Raw genomic sequence first — 19,822 nt, 5'->3', positions numbered from 1 at the left:
TTATCATCTCTATAGAGTGATCTAGCGATGCATTAAAACGCGTATTTTGGTCTGCATCAATTTCCCGTGCAGTATCAGAGCGTATCCCTAAAAAGGACCGAAATCCGACCAATATCCCATAGGCTCCTGTACAAAATGTGGTATTGAATATGAGAGCATATTCAACAGTTTAATGCGCATGCGCGAATGCATGAAATTTACAACACGTATAACAAAGCAATGAAATGCGCAGCATAGAGCACAATTACGCTTGATGACGTCATAATGAGCTACATGCAAGTCGCATGTCGACGACCAAAATTGATCCTATGAATAGAAGTGATGATGGCATATAATGTGATAAGTGATCTATGACTTGTTCATCAAATTGCTCCCTCTTTTTTGGCCGGGGGGGGGGGGGGGGTGGGATAGATGATAATAATTATATTGGATGGCTTTATTTGATGAAATGCCAGAAATATTCCATTCGTTACGGCCAATATTCCACTCATCTGCAATTCGTGGAATGTTTCTTGTATTCCATTCTGAGCCATCCAATATAATATAAATATTCATGTCTGCATGATGTATATTGTATAAGATCATCCTCCTTGCTTATATTACATTGCCTGTAGTTTGTCTAAAGTAATGATTAATTAGAGATGTATCTGCCCTGCCTTTTATGTGGTGGAATATGTACTTGTTTTCTTTTTTTATAAAAAGAACATTTTTCAATTATTCTTAACTATGTCCTTTTTACTAAAGTGTAAGTAAACAATTTACGATTGGTATGCTTCTGATTCAATGTACTTTATTGCCTATCAAAGGTGATCATCTTGACAATTCCATGTCGGTTTTAAGTTTCAAGTTTCAAAATTTATTGATCAAAATCCACACATATTGGATCATTCTCAATTTTACAAACAAATACTTATATGGACAATTACAGTGAGACACAAAGTTTTAATGACAACCAATGCTGCACATATTTTTCTTGAACCTTTTATTGTTATGAATCATTATAATAGCTTTATATTACTCATTTCTGACACCATTGTATGATGTTTTCTATGTTCTATTGGAATCAAACACATATTGAATTGAATTGAACTGCATTGATTTGATTTGAAATGAATTAGATTAAATTTAATTTAAAATTGTAATTTACATCCTTCAGATCTGGAATGTACACAGTGTCCTGAATGTTCTGCATTCCTTGGTGGAGAAGTCTGGTATCAATCAACAGCTGGAAGCATATGGATCTGGAGGTAACATATATATGTTTGCAGGAAGGAGAATAAACTGAAATGAACTGATAAAAAAACACCCAATGATATTTCATATTTTTGTAGTCTATTGGCTAAATCTCTGGACTTTTGGTCCAGGTTCAATTGCTAACGTTCAATTGCTAACGTGGAGCGTTGTGGCCCAGTGGATTAGTCTTCGGACTTTGAAACAGAGGGTCGTGGGTTCGAATCCCAGCCATGGCGTAATTTCCTTCAGCAAGATACTGATCCACAATGTGCTGCACTCAACCCAGGTGAGGTAAATGGGTACCGGTAGGAAGTAATTCCTTAAAAAGCTGTGTGCGCTATGAACGCCTAGCTTAGCCGGGTAATATAGGAGCGCCTTGAGCACCTAACAAGGTGGATATGTGCGCAATATGAATACCCTATATTATTATTATTAACTGCAGCACTCATTTACTCTTGAAATCCCAAAATATACTTTTCCATTTACCACACTTGAACGAGGTAGGTAAATATTTTCTACCTGATAGGATTTCATTCCTTAAACCTTTAACAAGGAAAGGTTGACTGTTTTTAGGCTGAGGTGTGAAGGGGGGGGGGGTTTGAATTAACCTGGTAAGTAATGAAGCACTGGCATATCACTGAAACATCTGGGTGTGGGGAGTGAGGTGAGGGGTTGATTCAACCCCCCGCCCCGAGACGTTTTAGGCTTAAATGTTTGTGTGTTGCAAAATGCTACCAGGGTAATAGTATCCAGCATATAGCAAGGTTGAATGGTATCATGATATGCACTATAAAATAGTTGAATATTGTCATTATTATCTCAACATTTATTTTATATGTTATTTTTTTTCTGATGTATACAATTAATCTTGGTTTAAGGGTTTAATTTTCCTTCAATTAAAACAATATCATGATATGCACTGTACAAGATTGGAATATCAATATTATATTATCTCTTTTTTTTATTGATATGTTTATTTTATATATTTTTTTTTGTTCAAAACTGGATTCAAGGTTATTATTTTCCTTACATTGAAATAATATCATAATCTGCGATTTACAGAATTGGAATATTATCAATCAATAGTGTTTCATTGATATGTTTCTTTGATATTCTCTATTGTATACTTTGTTTTAATGGTTTTGTCGTTGTCTTCTTTGCAGTTGATGACCCTGAGTCTGAAGCCTCTGACTTTGGTCGTCATCCTCTGTATAAGATGCTTGGTTACTTCAGCCTGATCGGTCTGCTACGTCTTCACTCCCTTCTGGGTGACTACTTCCAAGCCATCAAGGTCCTAGAACATATCCAGCTCAATGAACAGGTTTGTCAGATCCAGAGCCCTGTTTCATAAAATTTGTTTTAACAAGTTTAAAGCTAATGAAATCCTGCAATCTGATTAATTGTTATCAAAATTTGTGTGTTTGTTATTATAATAAGTCTTTATTAAACAGTATCCTGGGCCCCATAGCATAAAATAAAGCCTAGCGATTGATCATAGGGCTGATGTCTACGATTGATTGCATTGATTATTGTGTATGATCGACGGTAAAGTTTGCCCCCCCCCCCCTGATCAATATCTAAGCTGTGTTTTACAGGGTCCTGGAACACATCTTGATTTTGTGTCAGTCAGATGCACATGACTTGTGTGAGATGTAAACGCAACTCTTCCTGCGATGGGACCCAGGGGACAAGTTCATGGAGAATATTGTTAGTGATTTCCACTGACTCATTTTCTCTTAGCCAATAAGATGCAAGGATTTCAGTAGCTTGTAACATTTGGTATGGCCTTCTATACAACTTACCAGATTCTCAAATTGAGAAACTGCAGAAGTTTTATAGTGTAGCTGCACACATTGTAACTTTATCCACCAAGCACAGCCACGTAACCCTTGTCTTTAAAGGTCAAGTCCACCCCAGGAAAATGCTGACTTGAATAAATAGAGAAAAATCAAACTAGCATAGTGCTGAAAATTTCATCATAATCGGATGTAGAACAGGAAAATTATGACATTTAAAGTTTCGCTTATTTTCCACAAAACAGTGATATGCACAACTAGGTGAGTCAGTCGATGATGTCCATCACTCACTATTTCTTTTGTTTTATATTGCTTGACTTACACAATATTTCATTTTTTTAAATAGATTTGACAATAAGGACCAACTTGACTGAACCATATAGTATTAAACAATGATAATTCCACAAGCTCAATGAGGAATTAATCGTTGTATCACTTGACAATGAGGAGAAAATTAGAATATTTCATGTAATAAAATACAAAAGAAATAGTGAGTGGATGACGTCATAGTCTCCTCATTTGCATACCAGCCAGGATGTGCATGTATCTGTTTGTGAAATTAAGTGAAACTTGAAAATGTGAAAATTTCTTATTTTACATCCGATTTTGATGAAATTTTCAGTGTTATGCTTGTTGGATTTTTCTCTGTTTATTCAAAAATCAACTTTTTGTTGGGGTGGACTTGTCCTTTAATAGTCTTTACTGGTTGCTCCTGAGGGAATACATTGTCTTCAAAATACTTCTTGTGGTCTTTTATATTTTTGTTACAGGTAATCTTATTTTTTTCTGCAAGCTAACCTGTTTCCAATGGTTTAATTCTATGTAAGGCTTAATCTATAAAGTGTGTTCATTTGTTTGAGCTTAAAGGAGAATGAAACCTTTGGAACCAGATTGCTTGTGTGAAAACAGAAAAATCAAAGAAACAGATCAACGAAAGTTTGAGAAAAATCGAAAAAAATAATGAGAAAGTTATGAGCATTTGAATATTGCGATCACTAATGCTATGGAGATCCTAAAATTGGCAATGCGACAAATTACTTTAGTATATATTTCACTTAAATTGCTTCTTTTATCACATCTATCAGTAGATCATGTGTTCTTTCTAGAGGAGGGCATGTAATACAGATTTTTAAAGAATACACCATGGATAAAGAGTTTGTATCACAATAAGAAAAAAGCAAAAAGAGACATTTTGAGGGTATTTTATAGTCCATCAAAGGGAAAGTTGTTCACATGTGACATCACACATCCTTGTCGCATTGCCAATGGGAGGATCTCCATAGCATGAGTGATTGCAATATTCAAATGCTCATAACTTTCTCATTATTCGTCCGATTTTTCTCAAACTTTCTTTATTCTTATTCTTTGATTTTTCTGTTTCGACACAAGCCTACTTTTTTCAAAGGTTTAATTCCCCTTTAATCAAAAAAAAATCTTTCAACATATTTAAACCATTGTTGAAAAAACAGAAGAAGAAAAGAAAATGTAAACACTGTCTTAAAGTGTATTTTTGTATTGATTTGCAGACACTGTACTCCAGAGTGGCGGCGTGTCAGGTCAGTACGTACTACTACGTGGGCTTTGCCTACCTGATGATGAGGCGTTACCAGGACTCCATCAGGAGTTTCACCAACATCCTCCTCTTCATCCAGAGGACCAACAGAATGCTGTCTACCGGTTCCTACCAGGTTGATGTGGTGAGTGAGGCGTGAAAGATGGGTATCTTGTAGGGTGGGGATTTCTCAATTGGATATTTAGAGCTGCCAACCAGTACCGTTTTGGCGTATTTAGTACGTTTTTTCAATCAAAATACGAAAGTACGTTTTTTTTTTTTTTTTTTTTTTTTTTTTTACAAAATCATAATATATTGAGAAAAATAATCTTTATATGTTTCTATTTCATAAAAAATTACACAAATATGGTTATTGGATCAATGTAATTTCAGGTTACTTGTTTTTTTTTCAATCATTTTGTTAAAACCAGGGTGAGATGTACATGTACACATGTTTCAATGTTTTTTTTTTCATCTGCAAGAGCAGTGCGCATTTTAGCGTGCATGCAGCTTGAGCGCGCTCGCCACGCATTTTATTATGAAATACAGTTTTTTTAACACAGAACACAATTTTTCATTCCCAGAGGTTGGCAGTTCTGGATATTTTTCATTGATTTGAGGTGTTTGTATTTGCCGTGGATAATGAGATTGTTACCGATCTTGTACACCATCACCTTGGCTCGATGGTTGTGACGGTGTTTGAGTGACGTTGATGGTGGTAGTCGGTGTTGTTTTGTGATGTTCCTGATGTTGGTGGTGATGGTGGTGATGACAGTTAAAATTGTGGTGGTGGGGGAAGTGGAGGAGACATTGGAATGTTTGTGGTCGTGATGATTTGCGGTTTATTTCCATTTGGTCTAATACCAAATTGTCCACTTACCAACTCATCTACTATCATTTGGTCTACCATCAGTTCATCCACTATCCACATGGTCTAATTGCCATTTCGTCCATTCACAATTTTGTCTTATAACCAGTTGGTCCAGTAGCCATTTAGTCCATATACCATTTGGTCTAATTGGACCAAGTGTTAATTGGGCAAAATGAATGAAAAGAAAATGGGTATTAGACCAACTGGTTATGAGACGAAATGGTAACAGACGGGCTTGGGAAAAGACAGAGTGATTATTGGACCAAATGGCTGTTAGACAAAATGTTGATGGACGGAATGGCATTAGACTAAATGAAAGTAGACCATGTGATGAGTGGACGAGTTGGCAACAGACGAATCTGCAGTTTACCGTAGATATTTGGGAAAATGATGTCGAAAGTAAAACAGTCAACCTGAATATAATGGTCCGTATTCTGAAGTCGGGTTTAACTTAAACTCAGGTTTAAAGTTGTGGTTTAAGTATGGCGAGCCAATTGTTACATAAATCACTAACAGTAGAGATATCATACTTCATCTCATTTGGCTCTCAAATCATTCATAATTATCTATAAAGTATAAATAGATGATTGTCTTCATCAACGATGAATCAGGAAAAAAGCACAATAAACATAAGAAACATACAACTTAATAAAAATTTTGATACTTTTGGCCTTACCACAACTTTAAACCTGAGTTTAATTTAATCCTGACTTCAGAATACGGGCCAAAGACTCCACAAGGAAGACAAGAAAAAACAACAGTCTCTATGAGCAGGTAGTCTCTATAGACAGTCCCCTATAATGCATGTTCCAATGAGGAATATGATTCAAGAGAAACACAAACGATGGTCTTTATAGACAGTTGGCCTTTGATTTGATCAACATGAACTTGCCATAATGGCGAATTTGCATGAACAGTTTAACCCTATCTAGGCCGGGGTATTTTGAGAGTTCATATGGCCGGGGGGGGGGGGGGGCCTCCCAGGCCCCCCCTTGAGATCTCGGCCGTCGACCGCGCTGAAAATTGGCATGCAGGTTGTCTGGGATATAATCTACAAAATTGTATGGTAATATATTTCATGCGAATTGTTATTAAGTAATTATGCTAATTTATGCGTAATTAGTATGCTAAATCATACTTTATCCTCTCACTTCATAGAAACTCTTTGTGGTGTTCTTATATAGCAAGTTAACATGAAAAAAATTGTGATATCAGATCAATTTCCTATGTATTATATTGTTTTTTGCAATTGTGGTGTTCTTAGCAAGTTTACATGAAAAAAATTGTGATATCAGATCAATTTCCTATGTATTATATTGTTTTTTGCAATTTCTTATGTATTTCATTGTTTTTTTGACCTTTTGTTTTTCATTGTTTTTTCAATGAAATTCGTTGGGAACTCTTCTAAGATCATAAACAGCATAAAATACATAAATTTAGACCAGCAAAACTAAAAATAATGATACATTTATGAGTTTTGGTTGAAAACACAATTTACATTGACTTTGTACACGAAATCACGTTTTTGAGCAATTTTTGGTCTGACATGCACTTACATAACGTTGCGTAATTTCGGAACCTCGTACCCGGGTGACACAAAATTGGTCTCAAAAGTTGCGCAAGACTTGAAAGTAAAAAGTCAGAGAGCAGCGCGGCCCAAAAAATTTGCACAGCGAACATATTGCGCGACTCGTTGAGGGGGGGCCTCGGAGGCCCCCCCCCCCCCCCCGGCCTAGATAGGGTTAAAGCTATCGAAATAAGCTTATAGCAAACTTGTTATAGAAATTAAGCATTTGTTATTATATCGTCTTCATGAAACATGGTCAAGCGGTTTTGACTCTCCTCTTGCAATCTGAGGGACATGGTTTCAATTCCCAGCCATGGCATGTTTTCCTTCAGCAAGAAATTTACCCACATTGTGCTGCCCTCAACCCAGGTGAGGTGAATGGGTACTTAGGAAGAAATTCCTCGAATGCCAGAGCGCCTTTAGGCAGCATGGCAATAGCTGGGGTAGTAATGATAATATAATATATTGTAATGCGCAGTTGAGTATATATGTACACAAAGAATTTTCGCAATATAAATGTACAATTATTATTATTCTTAAATGGGACCCAGGAATTCAAGATGTTCCCCATTCTCTTTTCCTGATTGCTTTATTAGATCAAGAACCTGCAGGATAAGATCTACAAGCTCCTAGCCCTGGTCCTCACTCTGCACCCCATGCGTATTGATGAGAGCGTCCACATGCAGCTCAGGGACAAACTAGGAGATAAACTACAGAAGATGCAGAGAGGGTGAGTGCGAATTATTGATATATCTTTCGTTTTTTTCTGCTCCTCATCTTCTTTATGCTTGAGGAAAGAGGAGCCCCCCTGAAAAGTTAGAGATAATAAATTCCCATTGACCGTATCTCATTAACAGTAAATTGCCAATTCGTCTACGGCCAACTCGTCCACTCACCACATGGTCTACTTTCATGTAGTCTAATGCTATTTCATCCATCAACCTTTCGTCTAACAACCATTTGGTCCATAAACCATTCGGTCCAATCATCACTTCGTCTATTAACCATTTCGTCTCATAACCAGTTGGTCCAATATCCATTTCATTTTCTTTCATTTTGCACAATTTAACACTTGGTCCAATCAGACCAAATGGTATATGGACTAAATGGCTATTGGACCAACTGGTTATTAGACGGAATGGCATTAGACTAAAAGAAAATAGACCATGTGGTGAGTGGACGAACTGATGGTAGACCAAATGATAGTAGACGAGTTGGCAATTGAACGAATCGGCATTAGACAAATTGGAAATAAACCTCATTAATTAACAAGTCAATTTTAATAGTTTTAACTATAGATATTGCAGTCTGCATGTGATGGAGAAAGATGGAATAAAAAAAAATCACGTGGCATTTACCTTCTATTTTGCGTGTACTCAAAGTAATTTGCAATGCATCATTGATTGATTGATAGATTGATTTTATTTTATTTCTGCATTCAAGATAAATATGCAACATAACATATAGGTGATACATTTAAGTTTACAAAACAATAAAGCAATAGTCGTAATAAAGCAATGAAAAATAAATATCAACAAGAAGCAATATTCAATTAAAAGAATATAACAGTTTAAACGAATGCAGGAGAGTGCCATCGTGAATGGCTAAGCTTGAAAATGATGGCGGCCTCGTAAAAATTGTACATGAATGTCTTCATTGATCAAGTGGGTGCAATGCAAAGGGCAGTTGATTAATAAACTTGAAGAGGGGGATGCATATGATTCAATGGTTTTTCTTTTAATAGTAGCTTTAAATGAGTATATTGTTGAACATGACTTAATATTGTCTGGAAAGTTGTTCCAAATATCAGGACCCCATGGTCTGAAGTGATCAGTGAAATAGAAGTTTCATCACTGCAAGTGATGATTGATGGGGAAACTATACTTCATCATGTGATTGACTTTTGACCAATCCTACCCTGCGAAATGCATATTTATGATATAATAGCTTTTATCCAGTGTTTCACTGACGAGTTGATTTGGCAGCACCTTTCATGCAATGCTTCTTTGACTGGTTAATGCTAAGTTTCATTGATTTCTACCGACGCCTGGCCATCCTTGAATAATGCTCGCCTTCTCCTTGTCCCTGTTTCCTGTCCCCAGTTTTATGCAATATATTATGGACTGGTTGATACTTGATAATAATTTTTTTCATGCAATGTCTCATTGACCGGTAGATAGTTGTTTTTATAAAATGTTTCATTGACTTGTTACGTTAGTTACGTTTATGGAAACATTTCATTAATTCCCTTACAGAAACCTGGCCATCTTTGAAGAATACCCCTCTTCTCTCTGTCCATTTCCTGTCTCAAGTTTTATGTAACGTTTCATTGACTGGTTGATAGTAAATTTATTATGCAATGCATCATTGACTGGTTGATAATTGTGTTTATACAATGTTTCATTGACTGGTCGATGCAATTACTTTTATGCAATGTTTGATTGATTTTCCCACAGAGACCTGGCTGTCTTTGAAGAATGTTCTCTTCTGCCTGCCCTCGATTCCTGTCTCCAGTTTTATGCAGTGTTTCATCGACTGGTTGATAATGCCATGTTTTATTGGCCATTCGACAGTTACTTTTTATGTGCACAATGTATCGTTGACTGGTTGATAGTTGCAATGTTCGATTGATTTTCCTACAGAGACCTGGCCATCTATGAAGAATGTTTCTCTTCTGCCTGTCCTCGTTTCCTGTCACCTGTCCCACCAAACTATGAGGATCCCAATGCCAACCACAACAAGGAACCATTCGCTCTGCAGGTCAAGGTCTTCATGGAGGAGGTCAAGCAACAGCAGCTCATCCAAAACATCAGGAGGTACGTACGTCCCTTGGTAACTTGTCAACAAACAGGATTTTATGATCAAATAAATATTTTTCCCCCGAAGTATAAACTATAAACATAACAGAGTGCGCTTAGAATGCCTATAGTAAACGCCTTATAAAAGTGATGTGTCATTATTATTATTATTCTTTAAATCTCTTTTTGAAAACTTATTTATCTTTTCAAATTCAGCACTGCTGCTATATGAAATTGAATATATGAATGTAAGAACAACCTGAGTCCACCTCCAGGCCAAATTGAGTTGAACATGGGATATTGTTGTTAAAACCTGAACCCTTCTTTTAAGTTATATCCTGAAATTCCATCAAAAGTTCCCCAAATTTAATGAAAACTGACCAAAATCCTCATTTCCCAATTTCTCCCATGTAGCACTGTTCTTGGTTGCTATATGTATTCTCATAATTATTTACGTGATGGTTGAGCCGAGTATTATTTTTAAAGATTGTTTTTCTCTCAATAGTTCATCATTTCATTTTTATATTTGACTGAAAATTCTGTAAATATTTGACTTGTTTGTATTTCTTGATAGAAAATGGAGAAATCTATCTGTCTCTTATTTCTCCATTGAGTTAATTGTACGTGTATTTGAAAAATGTAATGAGATAGATATATATAATTTAATTTGATACTCATGTTTATTTTTCCCACAGTTTCCTCAAGTTGTACACAACAATGCCTGTCTCCAAACTGGCCACATTCCTGGACGTGGTAAGATACTGTTTAATTTTGGATTCATAAAGGATTGGAAGGGACCACATGAAATATTACTGAATCACTTAATTATCTTATTGAAGAGATACATTTATATTCAGAAATGCAGGAATTTAGTAGTAAGTTTCATAGGTTTTGAAACATTCATTTGCAAAATCAGACATATAGAATTGGTAATTGCTAAACAAAAGCACAAAGAAAACACGCACTATAGAAAATGGTCCCCTATTGAGAATGTATTTTAATTATCCATAATTATATTTTGATGAGACAATCCAAACCACCAGGGACTCATTTTTTAGCTTTTACATCAGGTCTGTTTGTTTTGGTTTTTTTTTTGGTAATTGTTACAGTGATTCCTATTTAATTATTGTTCTTTTAATTTTATACAATTATGTAATTCATATTTGATTGTTGTTTTTGTAATGTTACAAAAAAATCTTGAAAATCAATAAAATTTGGAAAAAAAGAAAAAAAGAAGATACTGTTTAATTGGGTACATTTCACTCCTGACTGCTGCTGTCACACCCTGACGTTCTATTCAGCATACACCAATGAACTAATACATTTTCATATTTTTATCCTATATCTTGATATCAATAATTTATTTCTTAATATGGAAAAGCCGTGATGTAGTGGTTCTGACTCCCGCCTTGTAAACAGAAGGTTGTGTGTTCGAATCCCACCGCGGTCTAGTGTCCTTTGGCAAGGCGTTGATCAATGCTTTGCCACTCCCGACCCAGGTGCTAAATGGGTACCCGGTAGGATGCGAAAGATATTGTATGTTTGAATTTGCCAGCACCAAAATGAGGCTGCAAGGAAATTGTGCACTCTTCGTGCGGGATTGAAATGAATCCAATGACTGGGGTAATAATATACTGTAAAGCGCTTTGAGCCATTCTGGGAAAAGCGCTATATAAAAATTGGCTATTATTATTATTATTGATATCAAGAATTTATTTCTTGATATTAAGTAATCAAATTCTTCATGTCCAGTAAATCATATTGTGTTGTTAACAGCTGGTTATTCTTGGTATGAAAAATTGAATTTAATAAAGAAATAGGATAAAATATCAAAATGGCTTGCCATGTGTATACTGGCATATGCTGGCTGAAACGTCCAGGTGGGTGTTTCATAAAGCTGTTCTTAATTTAACAGTGAATTTAAGAATGACTGGTGAACCTTTCTTACGCGCTAAATAATCACCAATGAACATTTAATGGTGAATATCATTAATCACAAGAATAGATCACCAGTCACTCTTGATTTATGAACAGCTTTATGAAATGGCTCCCAGGGTGTTGGTCAATGCAAAATGAATATTCTATTCTCTCATATTATTGTAAATATGGGGTTTAAAAAAAATGTCTTTAGTTATATTTTAAAATTAAATATTGATATTGTCCTTTTCTGTACAAATATAAAAGTAAAGCAGTCTTTCTTTATAATGATCAATTTATCAGTACCTATTCCAAATTTTGTGTGCATTTCAAAGCAAGACTGCTACAAAATTTTCTTGTGTATAGCTTTCTTATTTTCTTTTTAATTTTATTACATAAGACTAAACAGTACATAACAATGTTTAACATATTTGCCTGTCGGCCAGGTGAGAGATTCTTGAAAGGACTTGTCAAACATTTTATCCAACAATTACCTTAGGAACTGTGCTTTTGAACCATTAAAAAGCAAGGACAACTTATTATTTTGATATCATGTATCCATTCTGTTTCAGTCTGAGGAAGTTTTCCGCACACAACTTCTCTGCTTCAAGGTATGTAGCAATTACACACGCATACACACACAGGCTCTGGGAAACAGAACTCGGTTATTGGTCATAGAGCATATTTTCAGGATTTAATACATTGACCATAATACACAATAAATGATGAAAATTGATTGTGTGATCCATTTCTAGGCTTGGAGTTATTGGACCCTGTGATATATTATCACTAAATAATAATATGATGTAAACAGATAAAGAAACACTAAAAATGTCATTACTTTCTTCTTTTACATCCGATTTTGATGAAGTTTTCAGCGTTATGCAAGTTTGATTTTTCTCTATCTATTCAATTCAACGTTATTCTGGGGTGAACTTGAACCAGGGCGGTGCTTCACAAAGAGGAAGATGTGACTTAGATTCACGCTTAAAAGCCAATGCACACGTCATTTAACATCTAATCTGATCGATGGATACGCCTCCCATGCACACGATTTGGCCAATGGCGTGATGCATTATATCATATACTGCACACAACTGAAAGTTAAGTGCTGCTCTTAGTCACACTTGTGAGACACCCCCGGGGGGGGGGGCACTCAGTATATAATGCATAGTGGGTATGTGCTGCGGAGGGGACCCCCATTTTTACACTCAAATTTCCGTTCCAAGGCATAGCATTTTTGTCTTTTTGAGAGAAAGAACAAAGAAAGCCGCTCCAAGGCATAGCATTTCCTTCTTTTTGAGAAAAAAGAAGAAAGAAATCCGTTCCAAAGCTTCGCGTATTTTTCGTTACGCCGTTCCGGTCGCATTGATCTGCTACAAAGAGCTGCAATTTTGGTGAAAAGCGGCCGTAGAGCGCTTTTCGACCATCGCCTAAGCGCGAGCGCACCCGGCGGAGGCCGCGCTAGCTGCGTCATGCACGATTGCCCGTTCCATAGGGATGCATACGCACTCACAGAGATACGGAGATCCGTTCCGAGGACCCCCGTTTTCACAAACATTTGTAGTTCCGAAGCCCGTTCCGAGGACCCTCCTTTTTACAATAAGCCCGCTCCAAGGCCCCCGTTTTTTGCCTCGCCCGCGGCACACCCCTACCACTTTTTTGGTCGAGTGCCCCCCCCCCCCGGGGAGACACCCTCCTGAGCCTAATCTGATAGGATGCTTGGATTAAAATCAAAATCACAATGGGTGATTTCAAGTTCAGTGTTGACCTTTTGGTGTTGGTGTTAGGTCAATTTTTACACGATTATAACACCAAAAATGACATGAAGATGGTCCCAAAAAGTCACTTACTAGTTGTTGAGAAGTCAATCATGTGATCTGGATAAGTTTTACAAAATCTGAATTAGTTTTGGAGCTAGGGGAAGCAATCCAAATTTCAACACTAACACCAACTCCAAGGCCAACACCGGACTTGAAATCACCCAATGTGCAATCCTGTACCAGATGAGAGTTTGATTTTTCATGAAATAACGTTTCGATAAAATATTCTTGCATGAACTTGGTTAGTTGAAATGAATTGCCATTTATAATTTAATTCAAGGGGAATGAAACCTTTGGAACAAGTAGGCTTGTGTCAAAACAGAAATATCATAGAATAAGAACAAAGAAAGTTTTAGAAAAATCGGACAAATAATGAGAAAGTTATGAGTATTTGAATATTGCAATCACTAATGCTATGGAGATCCTCCCATTGGCAATACGACAAGGATGTGTGATGTCACATGTGAACAACTTTCCCTTTGATGGACTATAAAATACCCTCAAAATGTCTCTTGCTTTTTCTTACGGTGATACAAACTCTTTATCCTTGATGTATTTTTTAAAAGTCTGTATTACATGCCCTCCTATAGAAAGAACACATGATCTACTGATAGATGTGATAAAAGAGGCAATTTAAGTGAAATATATACTAAAGTAATGGGGAGAGTTGTTCACAAGTGACATCACACATCTTTGTCGCATTGCCAGTTTGAGGATCTCTATAGCATGAGTGATCGCAATATTCACATGCTCATAACTTTCTCGTTATTTGTCCGATTTTTCTCAAACTTTCGTTGTCTGTTTCTTTGATTTTTCTGTTTTCTCACAAGCTATCTTGTTCCAAAGGTTTCATTCTCCTTTAATTCATTTTCACAACATTCATCCCCCACTGCCCATTTTTCCCCTTCACGTCATGCAATCTGCAACCCTGGTACATTAAAATGACAGTACAATTCGTCTTATTTGGTTGGTTTTTATTTTCCTCTTTGTGAAGCACCGCCCTGGTTCATTACAGGTCAAGTCCACCCCAGAATGTTGAATTGAGTAAATAGAGAAAAATCAAACTAGCATAACGCTGAAAACCTCATCAAAATCGGATGTGAAATAAGAAAGTTATGACATTTTATAGTTTTGCTTATCTTTTAGAAAACAGTGACATGCAGAACTCAGTGACATGCAAACGAAACAGTCGATAATGTCCTTCACTCACTATTTCTTTTATTTTTTATTGTTTGAACTATACAATATTTAATTTTTTTTACAGAATTGACAATAAGGACCAGCTCAACTGAACCATATAATATTAAACAATGCTAATTCCACATGTTCAGGGAGGAATTAATCATTGATTCACTTGACAATGAGGAGAAAATTAGATTATTCCACATTTCATATAATAAAATACAAAAGAAATAGTGAGTGGATGATGTCATCAGTCTCCTCATTTGCATACCCACCAGGATGTGCATATAACTGTTTTGTGAAATTAAGCGAAACTTTAAAATGTCATAACTTTCTTTTTTTACATCCGATTTTGATGAAATTTTCAGTGTTATCTTGTTGGGTGTTTCTCTTTTTTATTCAAATAAACTTTTTGTTGGGGGTGGACTTGTCCTTTAAATGATTCTGTGATAATTAGGTACATGTAGTTTTGAAGTAAACAAATCTATAACATTCCCTATTCAACCAACCTGACACTTACCCTCTATCTAATCTTTCTTTTATTATAGCACAAAATGAAGAACTTGGTTTGGACCAAGGGTGCTAGTGGTTTAGAAGGAGAGTTTCAGTCTGCATCAGAAGTAGATTTCTACATTGATGGGGTGAGTAGTCCATTGTCATTGCTCTTCTCTCTTCTTTCTCTCTGTATGCAATTGCTATGCTCTGTGTTTCAGAGATATTTTGACTATTAAATACGTTTTTATTATAAATTTGATTTTAAAGGAGTATTACAAACAATAAAAAAAATGAGGCATGTCAGAAAAAAATTGCACAGAAACTCACAGAACATGTAAAAACGAATTTGTATTGTTTTCTAGGAAAGCAGTGCATAGACGTTTTCCCAATGTACTAACTCCTTATAATTGAAATAATTTGTCATTTGGAAATTCTCCAAAATGTTCCATTCTATGAAAATCCTACAGCATATAATCTTCTCATTAATTTGAAATAATTTTCATAGCTATCAAGACACCAAAGGTCAGGGTTGGGCTCAATTACTTTCTTCAAATAAAATTACAATTACGTAACTGAAGAAATGTTCTATTACATTTACTTTTCAATTAAGTTAAATTTTTTTCAATTACAATGACCAATTACTTTTGTCAATTACAATTTCACTTTCTATAAAAGTAATAAATGAAATCAATTTGTACTCTGTACGTACGTACTAGTGCCCCCTATTTCAACATCAATCTAAGTTGCAGAGAAACTGACAAGATGAAGGTTAATGTTAGAGCACGGGATTCTGCTTATTACACTCTTTGATGCTGAAGCAGTTGACATGAAAAAGGTCATGAAATTAAATCATAAATTTAGTAAGTTTATTGTAAAGTAATCGGATGTCATTGACAGTAATTGAAGTCAATTACATTTTTTCAATTACGATTACAATTACTTTCCCTTTCAAAATGTCAAATACAATTACAATTGCTAAAGAAATGTAATTAATTACGTAACTGATCAATAACCTTGTAATTGAGCCCAGCCTTGCCAAAGGTTCATCTGTCATAATATTCTTACTTGCAGGAAATGATCCACATTGCAGATACAAAGGTTGCCCGTCGCTATGGTGATTTCTTCATCCGTCAAATACACAAATTCCATGAGGTAATTCACTCATTTTTATATCGAGCTTTTGATTAATCCAGAACCAACATTGATAAACATAATCTGTGTTCTTTTAATTCTTCCATTTAGAATAAATGTCAAATTCATTGAACTGTGTAGAGTCATTGCCAGGCAAGAAGGGTAAATGGTAGTGATTTTATACCTGATTGCTAAGAAAGCATCAATGCTTGTAAGCAAGCAACCAGAGGACCGACGGCTTAAGGTCCTCTCCGAGGGACCTGGTAATGAGGATTTACTTGCCTTACCAAAGGGCACTAACGTACCAATTGGGAATTGTACCAATTTGGACACTGGAATACAAAACCCCTGCTCAACCGACTGAGCTATCGCACCTCCTAAAGGAAGGGTGGGCGATTGGTCTGAATACCCTTGGCTCCAAGACATTTCCAATTACAGCATTCTTTATCTGCTGGATGCAAGCCAATCTTGTCTTGTTATCTTTTTATTCAAATCAACTTTATGTTGGGGGTGGACTTGCCTTTTAATGAACCTTCCTAGATCGCCTCAGAATGTCTACATACCAACGCATATGTTCTGATAATCTTTTTCAGCTCAACCGAAATCTAAGGAAGACAGCATCTACAAACTAGCTAGTAAACAAATCAAGCAAGAACAGAATTATGTAATCTACTTGGAGCAGCCTAAACTTTGAGGGAAATGTGGCGTCGACATGAACCATTTGTGGAAGAAACGTCTAGTCTTCACAACACTTGGAACATTTGTAACACAGAACTTTTGTGGATGCTTCTGCAGCAACAAGCGCAGGAGCCAAATGGTGACACTTTGGAAGATGTTTCTGGAAGCATGCACCAATAAATTTTCCTTCCCTTACTCCCTAATTCTTATTCCAATTCAATATTTTGATTTGCCATCTATTATGGATGAAATTTCTTCTTGTAATGTTGTAAACTTGTTTCCTTGAATGCATGAGCGCTGAAAGGCAGCTCGAGCTAAAGCCGGGGTAATGATAATAACAACGCGCCTCGGAATAGAATATTTCTAGATAGATGGCGCTATATAAATGCCTATTATTATTGATTAAACTTGTTGGTTTTCAAAGGACGAGCCAGATTTTTATACTCACTTGCATATAAAAGAGAAGAAAACAAAAATTTATTGAAACTACCTAATAAACTCCTCAAAAAGTAAAATTATGTAAAACAGAGAGGAAATGAATTTTGACTCTGTATCTACATCCTTGGAAATTATTTGATTCAAATAAAACCACTGGTCAACTGAAACCCATTATGGTTTCAGGTGATTCTTAATAAATGTTTATAAACATATTTTTTAAAGATTTTGGTTTTCTTCTCCTCTTGCCGATAAATCAACGCTCCAAATAAAAATCTGACTATCCCCAAACGATTCTTTAGTTATGATGGATGATTTTGACTCGGTTTGTTGCTCAGCTTTGTTGGTACTTCAATAACAAGTACAAAATTCTTTAAGTCATTCTGTAGAAAAATATATTCTAAAGGTTGTTTCTAGTGTCCTGTCCAATGATGAAACAGAAAGAGATTGAATAATTTGTGATATACCATTGAAAAATCATATGGTAAACAACAAAAAAGATTCTTGTATTTATTATCTGTTGTTAGAAACACCAGGGGCCCGTAACACAAAGGTTAGCGATTAATCTCGAAATGAAATGGCCTATCAAGATCATCGTTGCATGCGTATTTTGCTCAGTAGACTGACTTAGGAACCAATCAGAATTGTTCTTTCAAATTGATTAATCGCTAGCCTTTGTGTTACAAGGCCCTGATTTTTCACAATGCTTCCTGGGCCCCGTCTTACAAAGAGTTGCGATTGATCCGATCAATCACAACTATGGATGGCCAGCAATGTCAACATGTATTATGCATGTTTGTTCAAAATATTTTCTAGCTATGATGCATATTCATGCATTAATTGTTTTCTTTAAAAAAATACTGTGCTTCTTTTTGTTTACAAAGTACATTGTGCAAATTTCCTGAGGAAAAATTTATGACACTGATGGATTTCCATAGAGTTACGATTGATTGGATCAATCGTAACTCTTTGTAAGACGGGCCCCTGATGTGCCAGGGGGCGTTTCACAAAGATTTAAGTATGAATTAGAGTCTCATTTAAATGTCCAGTTGTGCATAGTATAACAGGATTGACCGCATTGGTCAGATCATGCCAAGAGGATCCGCACTTCCGCGCATTGATCGATAAGATTGCACGTTGCATATCGTGTACGCGCCAGCATTTAAGTGCGACTCTAAGTCATACTTAAATCTTCGTGAAACACCCCCAGGTCTTGTAGAGTGCAACGGTGTCTAATGGGGTATTGCAAGAAACTTGCGATCAATTGCAAGTTAATTTTTGGTCCCTAAATCAATCATATGTCTTGCAGTTAATTGCAAATTAGTGATTGATTGCTAACTTGCTCCTTGAAACAAGAAGTTTAGTCTGATTTGCTACAGCTAACATTGATCTATCAGTTGTAAAATTGCAACTGAATATTTGCAATTGATCGCAAATATTTTCTTGCAACACCCCCTTAGTATGAATGCTAATGTTCCATTAACCCACTCATATTATCTATTGAAAAAGTTAACTGGTTTGGCTCAAGTTATCACAAAACTACCAATGTACTCATTTGCTTCTATTCAATTAACTCTGGTCAAATTTGTACTAAATGATCTATTCAATATTCTAAGTCTAATGATAAGGTTATCAAGTTATCAAAATGATTCTATTCGTGTGTATGTGATGATTTTCAAGCAAAGCCCCGTAAAAACGGTCACACTTTGTTTTCCCTAGACTTGAAAAGAACATGTTTTCCTCTGAGAAATAAACATAACAAAAGTTGAGGTTAGTGCGAAACAGAAACAAGATGGGGTGACCATCAAGTTATTCAGTTGTATGGGGTAATCTTACCTCATTCTCTACAATTTTTCTTCGGTTATCTATATTGAATTTTATTACTTCAAATTTGGAAAATTTGTCAGGAAACAACCATTGTAAAATGGATCCATATTTTCAGCATCATACAATGTACATATACCTGCATATTACAGAACCTGGTGGATTGCTGTTGCTAGTACAGCATGAAATAAACAAAAAATGTAAATTTAATTTCCATTGTCCTTGTAGTATGTTTGAATTTGTTTCTCAATGTGTAAAACAAAGTTGTGATTTGCAAAAGGTGTTTTATGGACCAAGGGGAGGGATGGTAACATAAAGAGATATGCTGTGGTCTAGTGGTAAAGGCAACGGCGTTCTAATCTGGGATCCCGGGTTCAATTCCCTGCAGTGGCCTTTTTCTAAATCCATAATTCCACGAATTACTCATTGCCATGTCCAGCACCCATTTTCAAATCTTCATATTGTCAGTAATGTATTATCATGTTACACTAACTGGGCCCTGTAATATAAAATGTATTGT

The 19,822-nt window shown here is 35.8% G+C and overlaps 1 protein-coding gene across 2 annotated transcripts in view; it reads left to right on the top strand.

Annotated features, from left to right (window-relative positions):
- The window catches only part of LOC129269653 (eukaryotic translation initiation factor 3 subunit L-like), a 35,833-nt gene extending 16,321 nt beyond the window's left edge, over positions 1-19,512 (top strand). Inside the window, exons 9-19 of one of the 2 annotated variants that reach the window (XR_010294757.1) lie at positions 1,157-1,247; positions 2,397-2,554; positions 4,556-4,726; positions 7,616-7,749; positions 9,662-9,835; positions 10,513-10,570; positions 12,307-12,345; positions 15,288-15,380; positions 16,306-16,386; positions 16,959-17,863; positions 18,417-19,512. Coding sequence is in view for 1 of the 2 variants with exons in the window: in XM_064105186.1 (XP_063961256.1) it covers positions 1,157-1,247; positions 2,397-2,554; positions 4,556-4,726; positions 7,616-7,749; positions 9,662-9,835; positions 10,513-10,570; positions 12,307-12,345; positions 15,288-15,380; positions 16,306-16,386; positions 16,959-16,997 (1,038 nt within the window). In the remaining variant the exon portion in view is untranslated. Of the gene's footprint in view, positions 1-1,156; positions 1,248-2,396; positions 2,555-4,555; positions 4,727-7,615; positions 7,750-9,661; positions 9,836-10,512; positions 10,571-12,306; positions 12,346-15,287; positions 15,381-16,305; positions 16,387-16,958 lie in introns of both variants that reach the window. The other variant, XM_064105186.1, reaches the window with a different exon arrangement.
- Positions 19,513-19,822: the final 310 nt, after the last annotated feature.

Source organism: Lytechinus pictus, chromosome 10 (genome assembly GCF_037042905.1).
Source record: "Lytechinus pictus isolate F3 Inbred chromosome 10, Lp3.0, whole genome shotgun sequence".
NCBI classification, from domain to species: Eukaryota; Metazoa; Echinodermata; class Echinoidea; order Temnopleuroida; family Toxopneustidae; genus Lytechinus; species Lytechinus pictus.
Note: the sequence above shows the minus strand (reverse complement) of the source record. Positions and strands in the feature narration are given on the sequence as shown.